The following is a 21,711-nucleotide window of genomic DNA, read 5'->3' on the forward strand; positions in this document are numbered from 1 at the left end:
TCATAGGTTTAGGGTGAAAGGTGAAATATATAAGGGGAATCTGAGGAGAAACTTATTCACTCAGGGTGGTGTGAGTATAGAATGAGCTGCCAGCGGAAGTGGTGGATGCGGGTTCAATTGTAACATTTAAGAGAACTTTGGATAGGTACATGGATGGGAGGAGTTTGGAGGGATATGGTCTGGGTGTACGTTGATGGGACTAGGCAGAAGATCAGGTCAGCATGGACTAGATGGGCCAAAGGGCGTGTTTCTGTGCTGTAGTGCTCTATGACTCTATGACAGAGGGTGGTGGCAGACAGAGCATATTCTGCCTGGAGTTCGGTGACCAGTGTGTTCTGCAGGGATCTGTTCTGGGACCCCTGCTCTTTGTGATTTTTATAAATGACTTGGATGAGGATTTGGAAGGGTGGGTTAGTAAATTTGCTGAGAATACAAAGGTTGGTGGTGTTGTGGATAGTGTACAAGGTTGCTGTAGATTACAACAGGATGTTGATAGGATGCAGAGCTGGGTTGAGAAGTGGCAGATGGAGTTCAACCCAGAGAAGTGTGAAGTGATACATTTTGGAAAATTGAATCTGAAGGCAGAATACAAGGTTAATGGAAGGACTCTTAGCAGTGAGGAGGAACAGAAGGATCATAGAACCCTCAAGGTTGCCACGTTGGTCGATTATTGGTATTGGTTTATTATTGTCATTTGTACTGAGGTACAGTGAAAAGCTTGTCTTACAAACCGATCGTACAGGTCAATTCATTACACAGTGTGGTTACACTGAGTTAGTACAGAGAGTATTGATATAGTACAGGTAAAAACAATAACAGTACAGAGTAAAGTGTCACAACTACAGAGAAAGTGCCATGCAATAAGGTGCAAGGTCACAACAAGGTAGATCGTGAGGTTATAGTCCATTTAAGGGATTTGTTCAATAGTCTTATCACAGTGGGGTAGAAGCTGTCCTTAAGTCTAGTGGTACGTGCCCTCAGGCTCCTGTATCTTCTACCTGATGGAAGAGGAGAGAAGAGAGAATGTCCCGGGAGGGTGGGGTCTTTGATTATGCTGGCTGCTACACCAAGACAACGAGAGGTAAAGACAGAGTCCAAGGAGGGGAGGCTGGTGTCTGTGATGCGCTGGGCTGTGTCCACAACTCTCTGCAGCTTCTTGTGGTGATATATCCAGATAAGATGCTCTCTATAGTGCATTGGTAAAAGTTGGTGAGAGTCAAAGGGGACAAATCAAATTTCTTTAGCCTCCTGAGGAAGTAGAGGCACTGGTGAGCTTTCTTGGCCGTGGCATCTACGTGATTTGACCAGACCAGGCTGTTGGTGATGTTCACTCCCAGGAACTTGAAGCTGTCAACCCTCTCGACCTCAGCACCAGTGATGTAGACAGGTGCCTGTACACCGCCCCCTTTCCTGAAGTCACTGACAAGCTCTTTAGTTTTGTTGACATTGAGGGAAAGGTTGTTGTCATGACACCATTCCACTAAGCTCTCTATCTCCTTCCTGTACTCCGACTCTTCGCTGTTTGAGATACGGCCTGCAACGGTGGTATCATCAGCAAACTTGCAGATGGAGTTAGAGCAGAATCTGGCCACACAGTCATGAGTGTATAGGGAGTAGAGTAGAGGGCTGAGGACGCTGCCTTGTGGGGCACCAATGTTGAGAATAATCGTGCCGGAGGTATGATAGGGTTGTTAAGAAGGTGTATGGAGTGTTGGCCTTCATTAGTCGGGGTATTGAGTTCAAGAGCCATGAGGTAATGTTGCAGCTCTATGAAACTCTGGTTAGACCACACTGGGAGTATTGTGTTCAGTTCTGGTCACCTCATTATAAGAAGGATGTGGAAGCTTTAGAGAGGGTGCATAGGAGATTTACCGGGATGTTGCCTGGATTGGAGAGCATGTCTTATGAGGATAGGTTGAGTGAGCTAGGGCTTTTCTCTTTGGAGAGGAGGAAGATGAGAGGTGACTTGGTAGAGGTGTACAAGATGATAAGAGGCATAAATTGACTGGACAGTCAGAGACTTCTTCCCAGGGTGAAAGTGGCTAACACAAGGGGGCATAATTTTAAGGTGATTGGAGGAAGGTATAGGGGGGATGTCAGAGGTAAATTTTTGCACAGGGAGTGGTGGGTGCATGGAATGCACTGCCAGCAGAGGTAGTGGAGGCAGATACATTAGGGACATTTAAGAGACTCTTAGATAGGCACACAAGTGATAGAAAAATGGAGGGCTATGCGGGAGGGAAGGGTTAGATAGATCTTAGAGCAGGATAAAATGTCAGCACAACATTGGGCTGAAGGGCCTGTACTGTGCTGTAATATTCTATGAAATAGAGATCTTGCATTCAGCCAGGTGAAATCAGTAATCCAATGCAGTGAATTGGGTAAATTGATGATTTCCACATAATAAACAGGATGAAATCAGTGATCCCACAGTCAGATGGACAAAATTGATCCCACATGGTTAGTAACATGATCTTGTAGAGTCAAGAATAAATTCAGCAATCCGACACGGTTAGCAGGTTGTACTTAGAGATGCTAGTCCGTCTACAGGGTGAAATCAGTGATCCCACATGGCCAACCATAACAAAGGCATTCCAATCTGAAACATTAACCCTATACTTCCTTCCACAGATGCTGCCTGACCTGCTGAGTATTTTCAGCATTTTCTATTTCAGATTTCCAGCATCTGTATTTTTTTTTGATTTTCATGAAATCAGTGATCCCATGTAGTCAACAGGATGAACTCAGTGGTCATATGCCGTCAGCAGAGTAAAATCAGTCATCATGTGAAGTTGACAGGGTGAGATTGGTGGTCACAGGCCGTCAGCAGGGTGAAACCAATGGCTACATACAGTAAGCATGGTGAAGTCAATGATCACATGCAGTCAACAGGGTAAAATCGGTGGTCACATGCAGTCAGCAGGATGAAATACTTGCTCACATGCAATCAGAAGGGTGAAATAAGTGAGCCCATGAAGTCAACATGCTGAAATCAGTGGTCATGTTCAGCCAACAGGCTGAAATCAGTGATCCCATACAGTCAGCAGGATGAAATCAGTAGCCATATGCAGAAAGCAGAATGAAATATTTGCTCACATGCACTCAGCAGGGTGAAATCAATGATCCCATGTAGTCAGCAGGATGAAATCTGTGGTCACATGTGGTTAGGAGGGTGGCATCAATGGTCGCTTGCAGTCAGCAGGGTGAAATCAGTGATCCCATGCACACAGGAGGGTGAAATCAGTGGTCATATGTAGTCAACAGAATGAAATATTTGCTCACATGCTTTCAGCAGGGTGAAATCAGTGGTCACATGCAGTCAGAAAGGTGAATTATCTGCCCATGTGCAGTCAGCAGGGTGAAATCAGTGATCATATGCAATCAGAAGGGTGAAGTAAGTGAGTCCATGAAGTCAGCATGATGAAATCAGGTCATGTGCAACCAGCAGGCTGAAATCAGTGATCCCATGTAGTCAGCAGGACAAAACCAATGGTCACATGTAGTCAACAAGGTGAAATCAATGGTCATAGGCAATCAGCATGGTGAAATTGGTGATTACATGTAATCAGCAGGGTGCTGAATGTTAAGCCTATAAGCAGATCGTAAGATTCTACTGGCCTTGCACTCTGACTGCCAGGACAGCAGGGTTTGTGAGTTTAGCCAATGGTGATTACAGACACCCAGAAACTGAAACGTATTCTGATGTCTGAATGCTGATGTTCCAGGCAACCTGAATGGGGAAAGTCATGCATTAACAGCAAACTTTGTTTCTGTAAGTACAGACTGTCCACCGTCCCAATAACAAGGCTGAGTCTGCTGAGCCTGGGGAAGCTGCCGGTGTGGTGTACTGGCCGTATGACAGGCAGAAGATGGAGCTCCAGTTCAGCTTGGACATGGTTCGGATGGACGGAGGCTGTGTGCCCCTGGAGAATTTGGCTGCAGCCCACAGCAATGATAAAGTGCTGCCTGCTGATGTCAGAGGGAAGGACAAGATCTGCCGCCATCCAGAAATACGCTCCAAACTCCCAAATACCCCGCTGCCCAGCAGTGCCAGAGAGAAAAATGGAGGGGTAGTGCATGACAAGGACAAGGCATGGGGATTGTTGGTAGCACTCAATCATGCCACAGTTTCCATCATGCAAGCACGGGGTCCCCATTGCTCCTCGGGAGTAGTGTGCACAGAGTGCAAGAAGAAGGATTGTGAAATACATGCTGTTAATGTCGGCTCCGAGGTCAAACCAGAAGTCTATTGTCTAGAAGGTTGGTGATTCTGTTACGACTAACGTTCCTGCACTAAATGGGAGATACTTGGGCAGGATGATGCAGTGCTAATAAGTCATAACTGGGTGCATCTTCAGTCCTAATTGTTGACTCCAAAACCTGAACAAGCTTGGTGATGTGTAGCACCCCACAGAACACAGATCATTACAGCACAGGAACAGGCTCTTCGGCCCACAATGTCTGCACCGAACACAATGCCGAATTAAACTAAATCTCTTCTGTTTGTACATGATCCGTATCCCTCCATTCTCTGTATATTCAGGTACCTATCTAAAAGCCTCTTGAACACCACTGCTTCCACCACTAACCCTGGCAGCCCATTCCAGGCACCCATCATGCTCTGTGTTTTTTAAAAAAAGAACTTGCCCTGCATATACTCTTTAAACTCCCCCCCTCCCCCCACCCTTCTCACCTTAAATGCACATCCTCTAGTATTTGTCTTTTCTACCCTAGGAAAAAGATTCTGACTGTCTACCCTATCTATGCCACACATAATTTTATAAACTTCTATTAGGTCACCCCTCAGCCTCCAACACTCCAGAGAAAACAATCCAAGTGGGTTGTTCAAATGGTAAATGGGCAGGATGATGCAGTGCTACTAAGGTGTAAATGGCTGAATTTTCAGTCTTAGTTGTTGGCTGCAAAAGTTGAACAAACCTGGTGGTGTGTAGCACTCAGTTCAGGGTAGACCCATGAAGCAGTGTATGGGAGCTCTAGTAAAGATGGAAAGTGGCTGGCTGGTAACAGTAAAAGGTTTCAGATGGACAGGGGTCAAGTGAGAGGGCATGAAACATCTAGGATGCAGCACTGGGGTCCTATGTGGGAGGTTTAGAGCAAGTGTTGACCTCTCAGTCCTGCTCCATCACTTAATGTTCTGATGGCTGATCTGACTGTAAGGTTAACTCTGCATTCTCACCCACCCCAGTAACCTTCCCTCCCCTTGCTTATCATGAATGCAGCTGGAAGTACCATAGGCAAACGGATGTTCTGTAGCGGTGTGGGGGTGGAGTCCACCTTGTTCCCTTGCCCTCACCTCTCCCTGTTGCGGTATTGCTAGCTGCCTGCTTTGTCCTCAAGCCTTCTTTGCATTCCTTGACCATTCTCAGGGGCAGCCCTAAGCAAGCTGTCCGTGAGCCAACACTCTCTTTCTCTTGATGACTCCTATGTTAGAGTCCCAGTCTTATCTGGATAATTGTTGAAATAAGGACTGGTAGCCATATAGTCATACAGCACGAAACCAGACCCTTTGGCCCATTGAGTCCATGCCAACCATCAACCATCCATTGAAATAATCCTACATGAATCCCATTTCATTCTCCTCACAGTCTCATGAACTTCTCAGATTCTACCCCTCCCCTCCATATTTAGGGTTAATTTACAGTGGCCAATTAACCCACAGACCCACACGTCTTTGGGATGTGGGAGGAAACCAGAGCACCCGGGGGAAACCCACACAGTCACAAGGAGAAGGTGCAAACTCCACAAATGCAGCAGCTGAGGCCAGAGTTGAACCGTCACTGAAACTGTGAAGCAGCAGCTCTACCATCTGCTCCACTGTGCTGTGTTGGTGAAGCCTTGACAGTGTGTCCCAAAAAAATGTCTCCTTATATCTTTCAGAAGTTGCCTTCAAATCTCCAACAGCGGGTGAACAGTAAGAGGTGAATTGGCTTTGAACCAGATGCTGAATGGTCTTTGCCAAGTCCAGTTTAGAGACAATATGCTGTTAGAATTATCAGAAGGCTTTTGACAAAGATTCACCACAGCTTCTTTCCCAGTTGAAAATTTAGTGGCAATTAACATCCCAATAATTCTCCGACAACTGCTCCTAAAGAACATCTCAATCCTCTACTGGGATGTGTTTATACGAGGTGCCAGTGGAACTACCAATTCGGCAGGTAACTCCCAGGTTCACCATCCTTGTGACTCCAATGCCTACAGGTGTTAGAACTTGGGTTTAGGTGTAAGATTGTTGTCACTTGACAATTTACAAACTTATTTCACAATAATCAGCAGAATGACCAGGACAGTTATTATGTTGTTCTGATACTTACTTTACTGTTGATGAAAATCACTGGCAACATTAATAACATTTGCAAGTGCATTGTTAAACACAAAGGTGAAAAACTGCAGTGTTTAAAAAAGATCAGATAGTTCAGGATAGGAGAAATGCAATTTCTGTTCAACTGAATGGCCAGAGTTCAAAACTAAATGCTATGTTCTGCATCTCAGATCCCAAATTGTTAGTTTAATTCTTTTTTCTCTCTCCTCTGCCTCATTCATCTCCCTCTATTTACACCTCCTCAGGCAGGTCAGCTGTGATTAATAAGTGTTTGTCTCCCTCTCTTAGATGATACCCACACTATCTGTATCACCTGGACAATCTTGGGCTCCACCCAATCGCAGATATTCCCTTTGTTCTCTTGATCCCTCTTTGCTGCGTAAAGCACACTTGTTTTCTTTCTTTCCCAGTTCTGATGAAGGCTCGTGGACATGAAATGTTAACAGTTTCTCTCTCTCCACAGATGCTGAGTATTTTTAGCATTTATTTTGCTTTTATTTTGTATTTCCAGTGTCTCTCTAAAGTCCAATTTCAGTCAGTTTAACTGAAAGTATGATCTATGTGGTAACTCGGGTTCTGAGGAAAATATAATGAGCGATGTGTGATCATGAAAAGAATGCCACTTGATGGTGCAGAAAATCATTGCTGCCAGTGGAACTGTGCTACATGTCTTTGTGGCATGTTAAAACTTGCCCATTACTATGAGGTTCAGCAGTTCCTGAGTTATCACATTTCTCATTGTACACTGTGTCTGAGGAGCTTGCAAAAGGAAGTATCAATGGAAGTCAAACCAGGGCAGGACTTTCACAATGAACAGTAGGGCACTGGGAAGTGTTGCAGAACAAAGAGTACATGTACATGGTTCCCTGAAAGTGGCATCACAGGTAGACAGGGTGGTCAAGAAAGAATTTAACACACAGGCCTTCATCAGTCAGGGCACTGAGTATAGGACTTGGGTTGTTATGTTACAGTTGTAAGAGACATTGGTGAGGCTGCACTTGGGGTATTGTGTACAGTTTTGGTTGTCCTGTTATAGAAAGGACGTCATTAAGCTGGAAAGAGTGCAAAGAAGATTTATGAGAACGTTGCCAGGACTCGAGCGTCTCAGTTATAGGGAGAGGTTGGGCAGGCTAGGACTTTATTCCTTGGAATGCAGGAGAGTGAGGGGTGACCTTATAGAGGTGTATAAAGTCATGAAGGGCATAGATAGGGTGAATGCGCACAGTTTTTTTTCCCCAAGGAAAGGGGGTTTGCATGTTCCTGCCAGGATTAAAGGCAAAGTTAACAGGCATAGGGAACCCTGGTTTCAAGGGATATTGGCGATATAGTTAAGAAAAAGAGAGAGCTGTATAGCAGGTATAGGCAACTAGGAACAAATGAGGTACATGAAGAGTATAGAAAATGTAAGAAAATACTAAAGAAGGAAATCAGGAAGGCAAAAAGAAGACATGAGGTTGCTTTGGCAGATAATGTGAAGGTAAACCCAAAGGGTTTCTACAAGTATATTAAGAGTAAGAGGATAGTAAGGGACAAAGTTGATCCCCTAGAAGATCAGAGTGGTTGTCTATGTGTGGAGCCTCGGGAGATGGGGGAGATCTTAAACAGTTTTTTTGCATCAGTATTTACTCAGGAAACCAGCATAGTGTATATGGAAGGAAGGGAAACAAGCAGTAGTGTCATGGAACATATAGAGATTAAAGAGAAGGAGGTGCTTGCTGCCTTAAAAATTTTTTTTTAATTTATTTGCAGCGTGGTAACAGGCCCTTCCGGCCCAACGAGTCTGCGCCGCCCATTTTAAGCCCCAAATTAACCTACCCATACGTCTTTGGAATGTGGGAGGAAACCGGAGCACTCAGAGGAAACCCACGCAGACACAGGAGAATGTACAAACTCCTTACAGACAGCGACGGGAATCGAACCCCGATCGCTGGCACTGTAATAGCATCACGCTAATCGCTACACTACCATGCCGCCCATAAACCTTTATTCGTACAGCGAATAAAGGTAGTTAAATCCCCCGGGCCTGACATGATATTTCCTCAGACCTTGAGAGAAATCACAGGGGCCCTGGCAGTTATATTTAAAGTGTTTTTAGCCACGGGTGCGATGCCAGAGGACTGGAGGGTAGCTCATGTTGTTCTGTTGTTTAAAAAAGGCTCTAAAAGTAAACCAGGTAATTACAGGCCAGTGAGCCTGACATCAGTAGTAGGTAAATTATTGGAAGGTGTTCTGAGAGATCGGATATACAAGTATTTGGACAGCCAAGGGTAGTCAGCATGACTTTGTGCGTGGTAGATTGTGTTTAACAAATTTTGTAGAGTTTTCTGAGGTGGTTACCAAGAAAGTAGATGAAGGAAAGGCTGTGGATATTGTCTACATGGACTTTAGTAAGGCCTTTGACAAGTTCCCACATGGGAGGTTAGTTCAGAAGGTTCAGACACTAGGTATCCAATGGAGAGGTTGTAAACTGGATTCGAAATTGACTGTGTAGGAGAAGACAGAGTGGTAGTGGATGATTGTTTCTCAGACTTGGAGGCCTGTGACTAGTGGTGTGCCTCAGGGATCTGTGCTAGGTCCATTGTTGTTTATTTTGTTACATACCAGCAACAAAAGAAACAGACCGAGGCATGTATAGGTGTAGAAACTATTTTATTAATAACTACTTGTAATAATAAGTTAAGTTAAATGTTAGATATCAAATATAATTCCCAAAACTAAACTCAGTGTGTGTGTGGCAAATTCCAGGAATAAGTCTCAAAGTTCAGTTCAGCAAGTAAGGTGAAATGTGAGCAAAGGCTTTTGCAAGACCACCGTTGACTGAAGAGAAAATGTAGAGAGAGAATATAGAGAGAATTTACGAAATCCAAATGTTCCACGATGGAACCCATATGACACCTCAATCACTGATGATCTCCATTGCTCTGTTCCGAAGTACCTGCCACCCCGAGAGGCATTAGAGACATGGACATCCACAGAAATACCTGTTTCCCTCTACAGGTTAACTACAAAGTGGACTCCATTGGATTGCTCCAATAATCCATACGTGGATTGTAGTGACAGACACAGTTATTGTTCTTCATCCATCGATACAGAGACCAGCAGTCAGTGTCTCTCTCTCCCTCTCTCTCCTTCTGACTCACTGAACAGACATCAGCACGTTGTTATCTTCTTACTGTCATGATGACACCACACACACACACACACACACACACACACACACACACACACACACACACACACACACACACACACACACACACTACTCTACTGTACTATATTTAAAAGGACGGTCACCAAATAGCAACTTAATCCTATATCAATTAATTCTATATCAATGATCTAGATGATAATGTGGTAAATTGTGATGACACTAAGATTGGAGGCGCAGTGGACAGCAAGGAAGGCTTTCAAAGCTTGCAGAGGGATCTGGACCAACTGGAAAAATAGGCCAGAAAATGGCAGATGGAATTTAATGCAGACAAGTGTGAGATGTTGCTTTTTTGGAAGGACAAATCAAGGTAGGACATACACAGTAAATGGTAGGGCACTGAGGAGTGCGGAGGAACAAAGGGATCTGGGAGTTCAGATACATAACTCCCTGAAAGTGGTGTCACAGGTAGACGGGGTTGTAAAGAAAGCTTTTGGCATCCTGGCATTCATAAATCAAAGTATTGAGTATAGGAGTTGGGATGTTATGGTGAGGTTGTATAAGACATTGGTGAGGCCAAATTTGGAGTATTGTGTGCAGTTCTGATCACCTAACTATACGAAGGATATCAGTAAGATTGAAGGAGTGCAGAGAAGGTTTACTAGAATTTTACCGGGTCTTCAGGAGTTGAGTTACAGGGAAAGATTGAACAGGTTAGGACTTTATTCCTTGGAACGTAGACGAATGAGGGGAGATTTGATAGAGGTTTACAAAATTATGAGGGGTATAGACAGAGTAAATGCAAGCAGGTTCTTTCCACCTAGATTAGGAGAGATAAGTATGAGAGGACATGGCTTTAGGGTGAAAGGGGAAACATCAGGGGGAACTTCTTCACTCAGAGTGGTGGGAGTGTGGAACGAGCTGCAGTCTGACGTGGTAAATGTGGGCTCACTCTTAAGTTTTAAGAATAAATTGGATAGATACATGGACGGGTGAGGTCTGGAGGATTATGGACTGTTTGTAGGTAAATGGGACTAACGGAATAAAGTTTCAGCACAGACTAGAAGGGCCGAATGGCCTGTTTTCTGTGCTGTAGTGTTCCTTGGTTCTATGGTTCTATGGAATCAAAAACTAGAGGGCATAGGTTTAAGGTGAGAGGGGAGAGATTTAAAGGGGACCTGAGTGGCAACTTTTTCACACAGGATGGTGAGTATATGGAACATGTTGCCAGAGGAAGTGGTCAAGGTGGGAACAATTACAACATATAAAAGACACTTGGATAAGTACATGGATAGGAAAGTTTTATAGCGATATGGGCCAATTGTGGGGAAATGGGATGAGCTTAGTTGGACATCTTGGTTGGCATGGATGAGTTTCTCCGAAGGAGCTCTATGACTCTATCAGCTAAATCCAGGGCCATGCTTATGTTGGGGAGAGTTTGAAGAAGAGGGAGGGAGGGTCAGGCATCATGTCTTGGGTCGAGAAACAGAACAGGGAGTTGGTGTTTGATCATGGAGTTGGTTCAATTGGATGGTCAGGGGTCAGTTGAGAACATTAATTAGGGAGTCAGGGCTGGAGTCAGAGTATTGGGGAGGTGGTGTGGAGTAGAGTCAGGGAGGGACTAAGGAGTTGGGGATACTACATGGAAACAGGCCCTTCAGTCTAGCCTACACTAATCCCATTTTATTCTCCTCACATTCCCATCAACTACCCCCAAGTTCCACAACTCAGCTACATGCTGGGGGCCAACTAACTAAACAACCTGCACGTCTTTGGGATTTGGGAGGAAACTGAAGTACCCGGAGGAAGCCAATGTAGTCACAGTGAGAAAATGCAAATTCCACACAGGCAGCACCTGAGGTCAGGATCGAACCTGGGTCTCCGGTGCTGTGAGACAGTGGCTCTACCAGCTGCACTACTGTGCAGCCCATAAGATTGGTGGGTGAGGGGTGTTCAGTTGCTGCCCAAAGGGGAGAAGTTATGGAAGGGGTTCTTAGAACCATGGAATCATGCGCATAGAATCAGGCCCTTCGGCCCAACTGGTCCTTGCCAACCAAGGAATAAACTCCTAAAAGGTTCTTTCTAAATGAGCTTCCCAGCTTTGGGCTTGGACCTGGTTGGGGAGTGGTGTTATTAAAGCACGATTGTTTTGAGACCTCCAATGAGAGATGGACCTCAGAAACACTTGCCCTAACTTCCCAGTCAGTGCTCGAGAGGAATAATTTCTTCTTGGGCATCTCATGCTGAAATCACATTGTTTGGTCAGCGGAAAGTTCCTAACTTTCCACTGACCAAACGTTCCAGTGCAACTGGAAGTTCCTAACTCAATTTCCCAATTGAACCCAGAAATCCTTACAAACCCACACCACTGAAAATAATAACTGATTTTCACACATGGAATTCAAACAAAAAAACGTGTCAGAAATAGATAAATGCTTTGCAACTGGAATTGCTGTGTAAAGTTGTGTTGTAATGGGGGAGCATAAGAACACAACAGGTACCCTTCATCATGAATTCAAGCTCAGCACAAAAGTTAGTTTGGTCTTGTGGCAGGAATAGGCTTGTCCCTTACTTGAAAAATAACAACCCAACAAAGTGTGGAGGCTGATGAGAAAGAGGAAAGTGTGGGCTCAGTTAAATGAGACAGTTAAGAAGTGTTAATCAGGAGGAGTGCCTCAGGCAGGAACTATTATTGAGGTTAGACGGAAACTTCAGTTTGATGGTTGAGCAGGAATTGGTCTGGGCTCGTACATGACAGGGGTATCTGCTGCATCTCCATGGGTCTCATTACATGACCGCTTGTCTCCACAGCTGCTGTCAGTCACCATCTTCAGGGGTTTTGCTCATTAATTCACCTCATTAATTGGAAAGCACATTGGCTCTTAGTTACAGGATTCAGTGACTGTCAAAAAACTTTTCAAAATATTTTCTAGCTGAGAAATTTTCAAATAAAATTAAAACTATATGTCCCGATGCAGGGCTTTGACCCAAAATGTCAAAAATTGCCTCTCCACTCAACAGCAACCCCCCCCCCACACAGATGCTGCTCAAACTGCTGAGTTTATCTAGCAGATGTTTGTTGCTCTGGATTCCAGCATCTGCATTCTCTGGTGTCTCCTCTCTGAAAACTAAATGTACTGCTGTCAGTGTGACTCGTCTCTCACATTGCCTGCTGCCCACTTCCACTGGGGTCCGTGTCAATCTCTACCCTCTTGTCTTTTACAAGCCAGGGTGTGTGCATGCAGATTTCCCACTCTGCTCCAACTTCTGTGGCTGTGCGCCTTCCATTACTTTAATGAAATACTTTCACAAGATCACAAGAGATCACAAGATCACAAGACAAGGGAGCAGAAGTAGGCCATTCAGCCCATCGAGTCTGCTCCATGAGCTAAGGAAAAGAAAAAAAGATAAAAGAAATGAGAAATGAAATAAAAGCTATTCCTTTCTAGCCCCAATTTCTGGCCTTATCCCCACATCCCTTGATACCTTGACTAATTAGATATCTATCTATCTCCTCCTTAAACGCCTCCAATGATTGGGCCTCCATGCTGTACGTGGCAAAGAATTCCATAATTTCACTACCCTCTGGCTCAAGAAATTTCTCCTCATTTCTGTCTTAAACATATACCCTCTAATTCTCAGATTGTGCCCTCTTGTCCTGGACTCACCCACTAAAGGAAACAGCTTGACCACATCTACTCTGTCCAGTCCTTTCAACATTCTAAATGTTTCTTTGAGGTCCCCTCTCATTCTTCTGTACTCCAGTGAGTACAGTCCAAGAGCCGACAAACGCTCATCATATGTAAGCCCTTTCATTCCGGGAATCATTCTCGTAAATCTCCTCTGAACCCCTTCCAACATCGGCACATCCTTCCTAAGATATGAGGCCCAAAACTGTGCACTGTATTCCAAATGAGGCCTCACTAGTGCCCCGTAGAGCCTCAACATTTCCCTACTTTTATACACTATACCTCTTGAAATGAATGCCAACATAGCATTGGCTTTCCTTACTGCCGATCCGACTTGGTGGTTAATAATGATCTAAAGTGAGCACAGAAGTAAAGGAGGTGAACACCAGTGCCTTTATATAAAAAATGAACATCAGAATTTATACTTTGTTCTTTCAGCACTATAAGGATTTCTTCAGCTCCCAAGGTCATGTGACTCTAGTGGGAAGGAATTCATCTTGCATGTGTTGGGCAGTTTTGTAACCTTAGGCTACACCTTCTGTTCATTTACCAGCATCTCAAAAACAAAAATACCACAGAATTACTGAGCTCTTGTAGAAATCCGAGTGGAGCTATTAAGAAAGCTTACATAGAGAAAGGGCCGCTGTGCACAGAATCGCCCAGAACTGATCAGAGTGCTCAATGCATGTATTAGGTGCATAATGGCTGTTGCATCCCCCAATATTACCTTATGGTTATGTCCGTTTTCAATAAGGAAAAGTCATTTTCATGAAATATTAATCTCCTAGACATGATCAAGTTCTTAGTGCCACAATCCCAGTGCCTCGCAAATATCAAAACCTATTGTTAACAATCATCTCTTTTCTTTCTACAGAAGGGTTATCTCCCACCGAGTGCTGTGGGATGATAATGAAAGTAATGAACAGCGACTATCCATTTTTAATTCATAACGAACGAGATCAGTACCTTCGACCTGGCAGCAACAACAAAAGAATAGTTCTTAGTCGGCAGAATTCTGAGTCTGGTAAGTGGTCTCTTTAAACTGCGTGATAGACAATCCAGCAGGATTACTGTATCTCAACAATGTTATTGGATTTCATAGGTAGAGAAATTTCTCATCTCAGCTCCTAATGGTTGCCCACTTAACTTGAGACCATGCTGTCCATTTCCAGCCTCTCAATCCTTCAGTGCAACTTCTTCTATATCAGTACAGTCACCTTGGCTTTAGGAAACTTCTGAAACCATCCTCGATATTCTTGGAACACCTAATTAATTCCATCTCGGACTACTTTTTTGTTCTGCAGTCTCTTGTGTCTCTACTTTTTAGTTCTATCCATTTCATGGTGAATGCTAAGGACAGTGCTCAGTGACCCCTGAGTATTCCTGCACTCCAGAGGGTAAACCTTCAATCTCCCAATCTACCTCATTGTGGCCCTTGCACTTTATTTGTCTGCCTGCACTGCACTTTCTCTGGAACTGTAACACTTAATTCTGCATTCCGTTTTCTTTATACTACCTTGATGTACTTTTGTAGGGTATGATCTGTCTGGATGGCACACAAAACAAAATTTTTCATTGTATGTCAGTACGCTTGACAATAAACCAATGCCTTACCATACCCAGACAGCAGTGTTGGGAAGTCTGAAGGTTGATGCTCATAGTCACAAAGAAGATTGTACTTCCCAACCTCTGCAGCATTATTCCTGAACGCTTGTTGCCTCCTGATCAATCCACAGCCCCCATCCTCAATGATGATCCTCTCCCCTGCCTTCCTCAGCACCGACCTTCACCCCATCATCATTGCTCACATCCTGCCCAGACAACCAGTGCCCACCCTTGACCTACTGGACATGGTCTCAGGTCCTTGGGCACTAATGGTGAACTATGACCTGAGCCCCTGTGGTGCTTCTCAGTAATACCCAACTACTGCATCCATTCAGCGAGTCCGATATTTGTGACAGCATTTAAATGGCCCTATTCAGACCACATTTGGAAAATCGTGAGCAATTCTGGGGTTCTTATCTAAGGAAAGATGTGCTGCCCCTGGAGAGGGTCCAGAGGAGGTTCATAAGAATGATCCCGAGAATGAAAGGCTTAACATATGAGGAGCATTTGATGCCTCTGAGCCTGTACTTGATGGCATTCAAAAGGATGAGGGGGGATCTCATCGAAATCTAATGGCTGCTGAAAGGCCTGGATAGAGTGGGCGTGGAGAGGATGTTTCTATTAGCAGGAGAGTCTAGGATCCGAGGGCACAGCCTCAGAGAAAAGGGACGTCCCTTTAGAACTGGGAAAAGGAGGAATTTCTTCAGCCAGAGGATGGTGAATCTGTGGAATTCTTTCTCACAGAGGGCTGTGGAGGCCATGTCATTGGGTGTATTTAAGGCAGAATATAATAGGTTCTTGATTGGTAAGGGGGTTAAGGGTTACGGAGAGAAGGCAGGAGAATGGGGTTGAGAAAATAATCAGCCATGATTGAATGGCGGAGCAGACTCAATGGGCCAAATGGCCTAATTTTGCTCCTGCATCTTATGGTTGTATGGTCTTACATCGTGCAACACATCCTGGAGAGATCAGCGTCTGACAGGAATCAGGTGCTGCTGCATAAACGTGGAAGAGAGGTGGCTCCCATGATAGCAGTGGCCATCATGTGCAATGTAATGTGCCCAGTGGGCGGCATGGTAGCATAGCAGTTAGCGCGATGCTATTACGGTGCCAGCGATTGGGGTTCAATTCCCGTCGCTGTCTGTAAGGAGTTTGTACATTCTCCCCTGTCTGCGTGGGTTTCCTCCGGGTGCTCCGGTTTCCTCCCACATTCCAAAGACGTATGGGTAGGTTAATTTGGGTTTAAAATGGGCGGCGCGGACTCCTTGGGACAGAAGGGCCTGTTACCATGCTGTAAATAGAATTTAAATTTAATTTAATGACCAGCAGTGTTTGTGAAGTGATAGGAGGTGATGGTATCTTGTTCCTAATGTTCCACGAGGCTCCATCCATGGTCTATGCTGGCTTAGAGGCTAGAAACCGGATCAACACGAACCTCTGCAGGGTTTCGACTGGAAATATCATCAATTCATTCCCCCCCCCCCCCCCCCACACAGATGCTACCTGACCCACTGAGTTCCTCTGGTATCTTGTTTGCTGCTTTGGGGTTTCTCCAGCAGATTGTTTGTTGCTCCAGATTCCAACATCAGCAGTTTCTTGGATCTCAAGTACATGGTTCCCTGAAAATGGAGTCACAGGTAGACAGGGTGGTGAAGAAGGCTCTTGGTACACTGGCCTTCATCAGTCAGGGCATTAAGCATAGAAGTTGGGATGTTATGTTACAGTTGTACAAGATGTTTGTGAGGCTGCATTTGGAATATTGTGTTCGGTTTTGGTTGTCCTTCTATAGGAAGGATGCTGTTAAGCTGGAAAGAGTGCAGAAAAGATTTAAGAGGATGTTGCCAGGAATTGTGGGACTGAGTTATTGAGGGGTTGAGCAGGCAAGGACTTTATTCATTGGAGTATAGAAGAATGAGGGGTGATCTTACAGAGGCGTATAAAATTATGAGGGCATAGATAGGGTGCACTTAGTGGGAAAAACTGATCATGTTCTGAAATCACAAAATAAACATCAGAGATGGGAATCACAGCAGCCGGGCAACAGGTGGTAGGGTTGAGGCCAAGAAAGATGGTATGACAAGACTGAAAGGAAGGACAGCGAGGGACAGGCTAATAAACGTGGTGGGTCTGATGAGCTACAATGTGTTTATTTCAGCGCTAGTAGTATTATGGGTAAGGAGGATGAACTTGGAGCCTAGACCAGTACATGGAATTATGATATTGTTGCCATTACAGAGACCTGGTTGCATGAGGGACAAGACTGGCTGCTCAAGGTTCCTGGGTTTTATTGTTTTAAACATGATTTGGGAAGGGAGGGGGTGGGGTAAAAGAGATGGAGAGGTTGCACTACTGATAAGGGAGAATGTCACAGCAGCACTCAGAGAGGACATACTGGAGGGCTCATCCACAGAGGCAATTTGGGTGGAGCTTAGAAATAGAATAGGTACAAATACACTGAGTGGATTATACTATAGGCCTCCCAATAGCCACAGAGATAGAGGAACAGACATGTAGACAGATTATGGAAAGGAGCAGAAACAACAGGGTTGTCATAGTAAAGGACTTTAACTTCCCCAGAATTGATTGGAATTTCCTGAATACAAGAAGCTTAGATGGGGCGGGATTTCATCAGTGCATCCAAGAGGGGTTCTTGAAACAGTATGTGGAGAGTCCAACTAGAGGAGAGAACATACTGGACCTGGTTTTGGGGAATGAGCCGGGCCAGGTGACAGACCTGATAGTGGGTGAACATTTTGGGAATAGTGACCACAACTCATTATGTTTTAAAATTGTTATGAGTAAGGATAAAATTGGATCTTGCAGGAAGGTACTAAATTGGGGGAGGGTAAATTATGACACAATAAGATGGGAGCTAAGAGGCACTGACTGGGAGCAGCTGCTGTCAGACAAGTCCATGTCTGACATGTGGAAGTTGTTTAAAGACCAGCTGATCAGAGTTCAGGATCGGCATGTTCCAGTAAGGAGTAAGGACAAGGATGGTAAGGTAAGGGAACCTTGGATGAACCAAAAGATTCTAAACTTAGTCGGGAAGAAAAAGGAAGCGTACCTAAGGTTTAGGAAGCAAAAATCAGACTGGGCCCTTGCAGAATATAAAAATAGCAGGAAAGTGCTGAAGCAGGCGATTAGGAAGGTCACAATGGACCATTAAATGTGCTTGGTAAGCAGGATCAAGGAGAATCCCAAGGTGTTTTATACTCGAAAAGAAAAAGAGGATAACTAAGGAGAGGGTAGGTCCACTGAAGCGTAAAGGAGGGAATTTGTGCTTGGAGTCTGAGCAAGTGGCTGAAGTACTAAGTGAGTACTTTCTGTTGGTATTTATCGAGGGGAAGGATTTGGAGGATAGTGACAGCAGAGTGGATCATGCTAATGTGCTGGAACATATTGAGATTAAGGAGAAGGTAGTGCTGGGTCTTCTGAAAAGCATTAAGGTGGATAAATCCCCAGGGCCTGATGTCCTGAACATCCCAGAATATTGAAAGAAGCAAGTGAGGAGATTGCTGGGGCTTCGACAAGGATCTTTGTGTCCTCAATAGCAACAGACTAGGTCCCAGAGGACTGGAGAGTAGCAAATGTTGTGCCTTTGTTCAAGAAGGGAGATGGGGATAATCCAGGTAATTATAGGCCCATGAGCCTCATGTCAGTGGTAGGGAAGCTATTAGAGAGAATACTGAGTGATAGGATTCATGCACATTTGGAAAGGCATGGCCTGCTTAGGGACAGCCAGCATGGCTTTGTGTGGGGCAGGTCATGCCTTACAAACTTGGTCAAGTTTTTTGAGGAGGTGACAAAGGAGCTTGATGAAGGTAAGGCAGTGGATGTTGTCTACATGGACTTTAGTAAGGCATTTGACAAGGGCCCTCATGGTAGGTTGATTCAGGAGATGAAGGTGCATGGGATCTAGGGTGAATTGCAAGTTTGGATCCAGAACTGGCTTGCCCATAGAAGACAGAGAGTAACCGTGGAAGGTTGTTATTCTGGCTGGAGGTCTGTGACCAGTAATGTTCTGCAAGGGTCAAGTGCTGGGATCTCTGTGATATATATCAATGATTTGGATGAAAATGTAGATGGGTGGATTAGCAAGTCTGCAGGTGACACCAAGATTGGTGGAGTTGTGGACAGTGTAAAGGACTATCAAAGAATACAGCAGGACATAGATCAGTTACAGATATGGGCTGAGAAGTGGCAGATGGAGTTTAATCCGGGCAAGTGTGAGGTGTTGCACTTTGGGAGGTCAAATGAAAGAAGAAAGTATACAATTAATGGTGGGGCCTTAATGACATTGAGTTACAGAGGGATCTTGGGGTCCAGGTCCATAGTTCACTGAAAGTGGCTACGCAAATGGATAAGGTGGTAAAGAAGGTGTATGGCATGCTTGCCTTCATTAGTAGGGGTGTTGCAGCTATATAAAACTTCAGTCAGACTGCACTCAGAGTATTGTGTGCAGTTCTGGTTGCCCCATTATAGGAAGGATGTGGAGACTGTGGAGAGGCTACAGAAGAGGTTTCACAGGATGCTGCCTGGATTAGAGGGTATGAGTTACAAGAACAGGTTGGACAAAATTAGGTTGTTGTCCCTAGAGTGTTGGAGGCTGAGGGGAGACCTGATAGGCTTTTATATGGAGAGTGGTAGGTGCCTGGAATGGGTTACCAGGCGCAGTAGTGGAATCAGGCAGTTTGGTGGAGTTTAAGAGGCATTTTGATAGACATATGAATATGGAGGCATATGGATGATACACAAGAGGAGGACATTTAGTATAAATTGGTGTCAAGATCAGCACAACATCGTGGGCCAAATGACATCTCCAGTGCTGTACTGTTTTATGTTTTATATGGATCAAGTCTGACTGTGATGGACAATCTAGATATACAGTACACTGACAAACACATTTTGGATTTCAGAGATGAAATACAGTGGATTACATAGAACAGAGAACAGGAGAGCACAGAAATAGGGCCTTCAGCCTACCATGTCTGTGTCCAACACAATGCCAAATTAAACTAAATCCCTTCTGCCTGCACATGATCCATATGCTTCCACCACCACCCCTGGCAGCCTGTTCTAGACACCTACCTCTCTCTGGGTAAAAGAAAAACTTGTCCCGCACATCTCCTTTAAACTTTCCCCCCTCATCTTAAATGCCTGTCCTCTAGTATTTGACTTCTCTATCCTTGGAAAAAGAGTCTATCTACCCTATTTATACTTCTCATAATTTTATTAACTTCTATTAGGTTTCTCCTCAGCCTCCAGAGAAAACAACCCAAGTTTGTCCAACCTCTCCTAATAGCTCATACCCTCTAATCCAGGCAGCATCCTGGTAAACCTTTTCTGTACCCTTTCTAAAGCCTCTGCATCCTTCCTGCAATGGGGCGATCGGAAGTGCACGCAATACTCCAAGGCAGCCTAACCAAAGTTTTATACAGCTGTTATTGCACTATTGGTTGTGAGTTAATCTTTTCTTAAATAGTCGTGCCCACTTTGATCTGAAACAAGATGTAGAGACAAAATAGAGGAAATGATCCATTCTTGTGGCAACATTCTGGTTGTGACCAACTTCCATTCCCCTTCACAGCCCAGGTGACTATCTTTTACTACAAGTCCAATAACATTCCAAAGGCATATTGTGGAATACCAGTTGTGCTGAAATTCTCCAAGACCAGCTGTTTCCTGATGTGTCAGAGTGAGGGGTCCAACGTATTGCTCAGAATAGAGGTAAGTGATCATGGAAAAGATTTTAGAAGTGTGCTTTAGCTCACAAGCGACTGCAGATGCTGGAATTTGGAGCAACACATAGAACGCTGGAGGAACTCAACAGGTCAGGTAGCATCTGTGGAGGGAAATGTATGACAGTCCATTTCCCTTCATAGATACTGCCCGACCAGCTGAGTTCCTCCAGCACCTCCAAGCTAACGAGTTCTAAACCAAACCAACATATAAAACTAATATGAAGGGAATTGTCTGCCACATATGGAGGTGGCCAAAGTACTATCATAGAGTCGTGTAGCATGGAAACAAGCCCTTCAGCCCATTGAGCCATTAACCACCCATTTGCATTAATCCTATTCTAATCCATTTCATTTTCTGCACATTCTCATTAACTTCCCTCAAATGCTACTACTCACCTACACTCTTGGGGAGATTTACAGCAGCCAATTAACCTACCAATCAGTACGACTCTGGGATGTGGGAGGAAACTGGAGCACCCAGGGGAAGCCCACACGGTCACAGGGAGAATGTGCAAATTCCATACAGACAGCACCCGAGGTCAGGATTAAACTGGGATCAGAGGAGCTGTGGGGCAGTGATTCTCCTAGCTGCACCACCCTACTGCCAAAATGGACATCCAAATCAACAGATCCATTCTCCGAGAGTCTGAGGTTCCAATGCAAGTTTTTAAATCTTTGAAAAGATTTCTGCACTCTGTACCCCTATAATAACATGACCAGAACTCATTAGAGTATTTTCTGTAGGAAGTGGCATGACATGGTAAGGATTGTTCCATATCTCCATGCACTTGAGAAGGTTGAGGTGAGCCCATTGCAGTACTTCTAGGAGTTGTTAAGGAGGGAGTCCAGGATTTAGACCCACTGACAGTGAAGGAACAGTGATTTTGAAGCCAGAATAGTGGGTAACTTGTAGGTGGTGGGGTCTCCATATGTCCACTGCCCTTGCCCCAGGAAGTTAAGCTGGTAGGTTTGGGATGTAGTATCAGAATAGCTTTGGAAAACAACCATAGTCCACTTTGTAGATGGTACACACTGTGATCCCTTATTTTTAAAATGTTCTGAGGAGACATTGAACAGACTGGGACTGTATTCTGTAATGTTTAGAAGAACGAGACGAAATCTCGTTGAAATTTATAAAATTCTTCCTGGACTTGACAGATTGGGTGCGGGGAGGATGTTTCTCCT

The 21,711-nt window shown here is 44.5% G+C and overlaps 1 protein-coding gene across 1 annotated transcript in view; it reads left to right on the plus strand.

Moving 5' to 3' along the window:
* The window catches only part of LOC127569811 (uncharacterized), a 40,162-nt gene that overhangs the window by 14,539 nt on the left and 3,912 nt on the right, over positions 1 to 21,711 (plus strand). Inside the window, exons 3-5 of the mRNA XM_052014734.1 lie at positions 3,783 to 4,260; positions 14,052 to 14,201; positions 20,373 to 20,512. Coding sequence (XP_051870694.1) covers positions 3,783 to 4,260; positions 14,052 to 14,201; positions 20,373 to 20,512 — 768 coding nt within the window. The remainder of the gene's footprint in view (positions 1 to 3,782; positions 4,261 to 14,051; positions 14,202 to 20,372; positions 20,513 to 21,711) is intronic.

Source organism: Pristis pectinata, chromosome 4 (genome assembly GCF_009764475.1).
Source record: "Pristis pectinata isolate sPriPec2 chromosome 4, sPriPec2.1.pri, whole genome shotgun sequence".
Lineage (NCBI taxonomy): Eukaryota > Metazoa > Chordata > Chondrichthyes > Rhinopristiformes > Pristidae > Pristis > Pristis pectinata.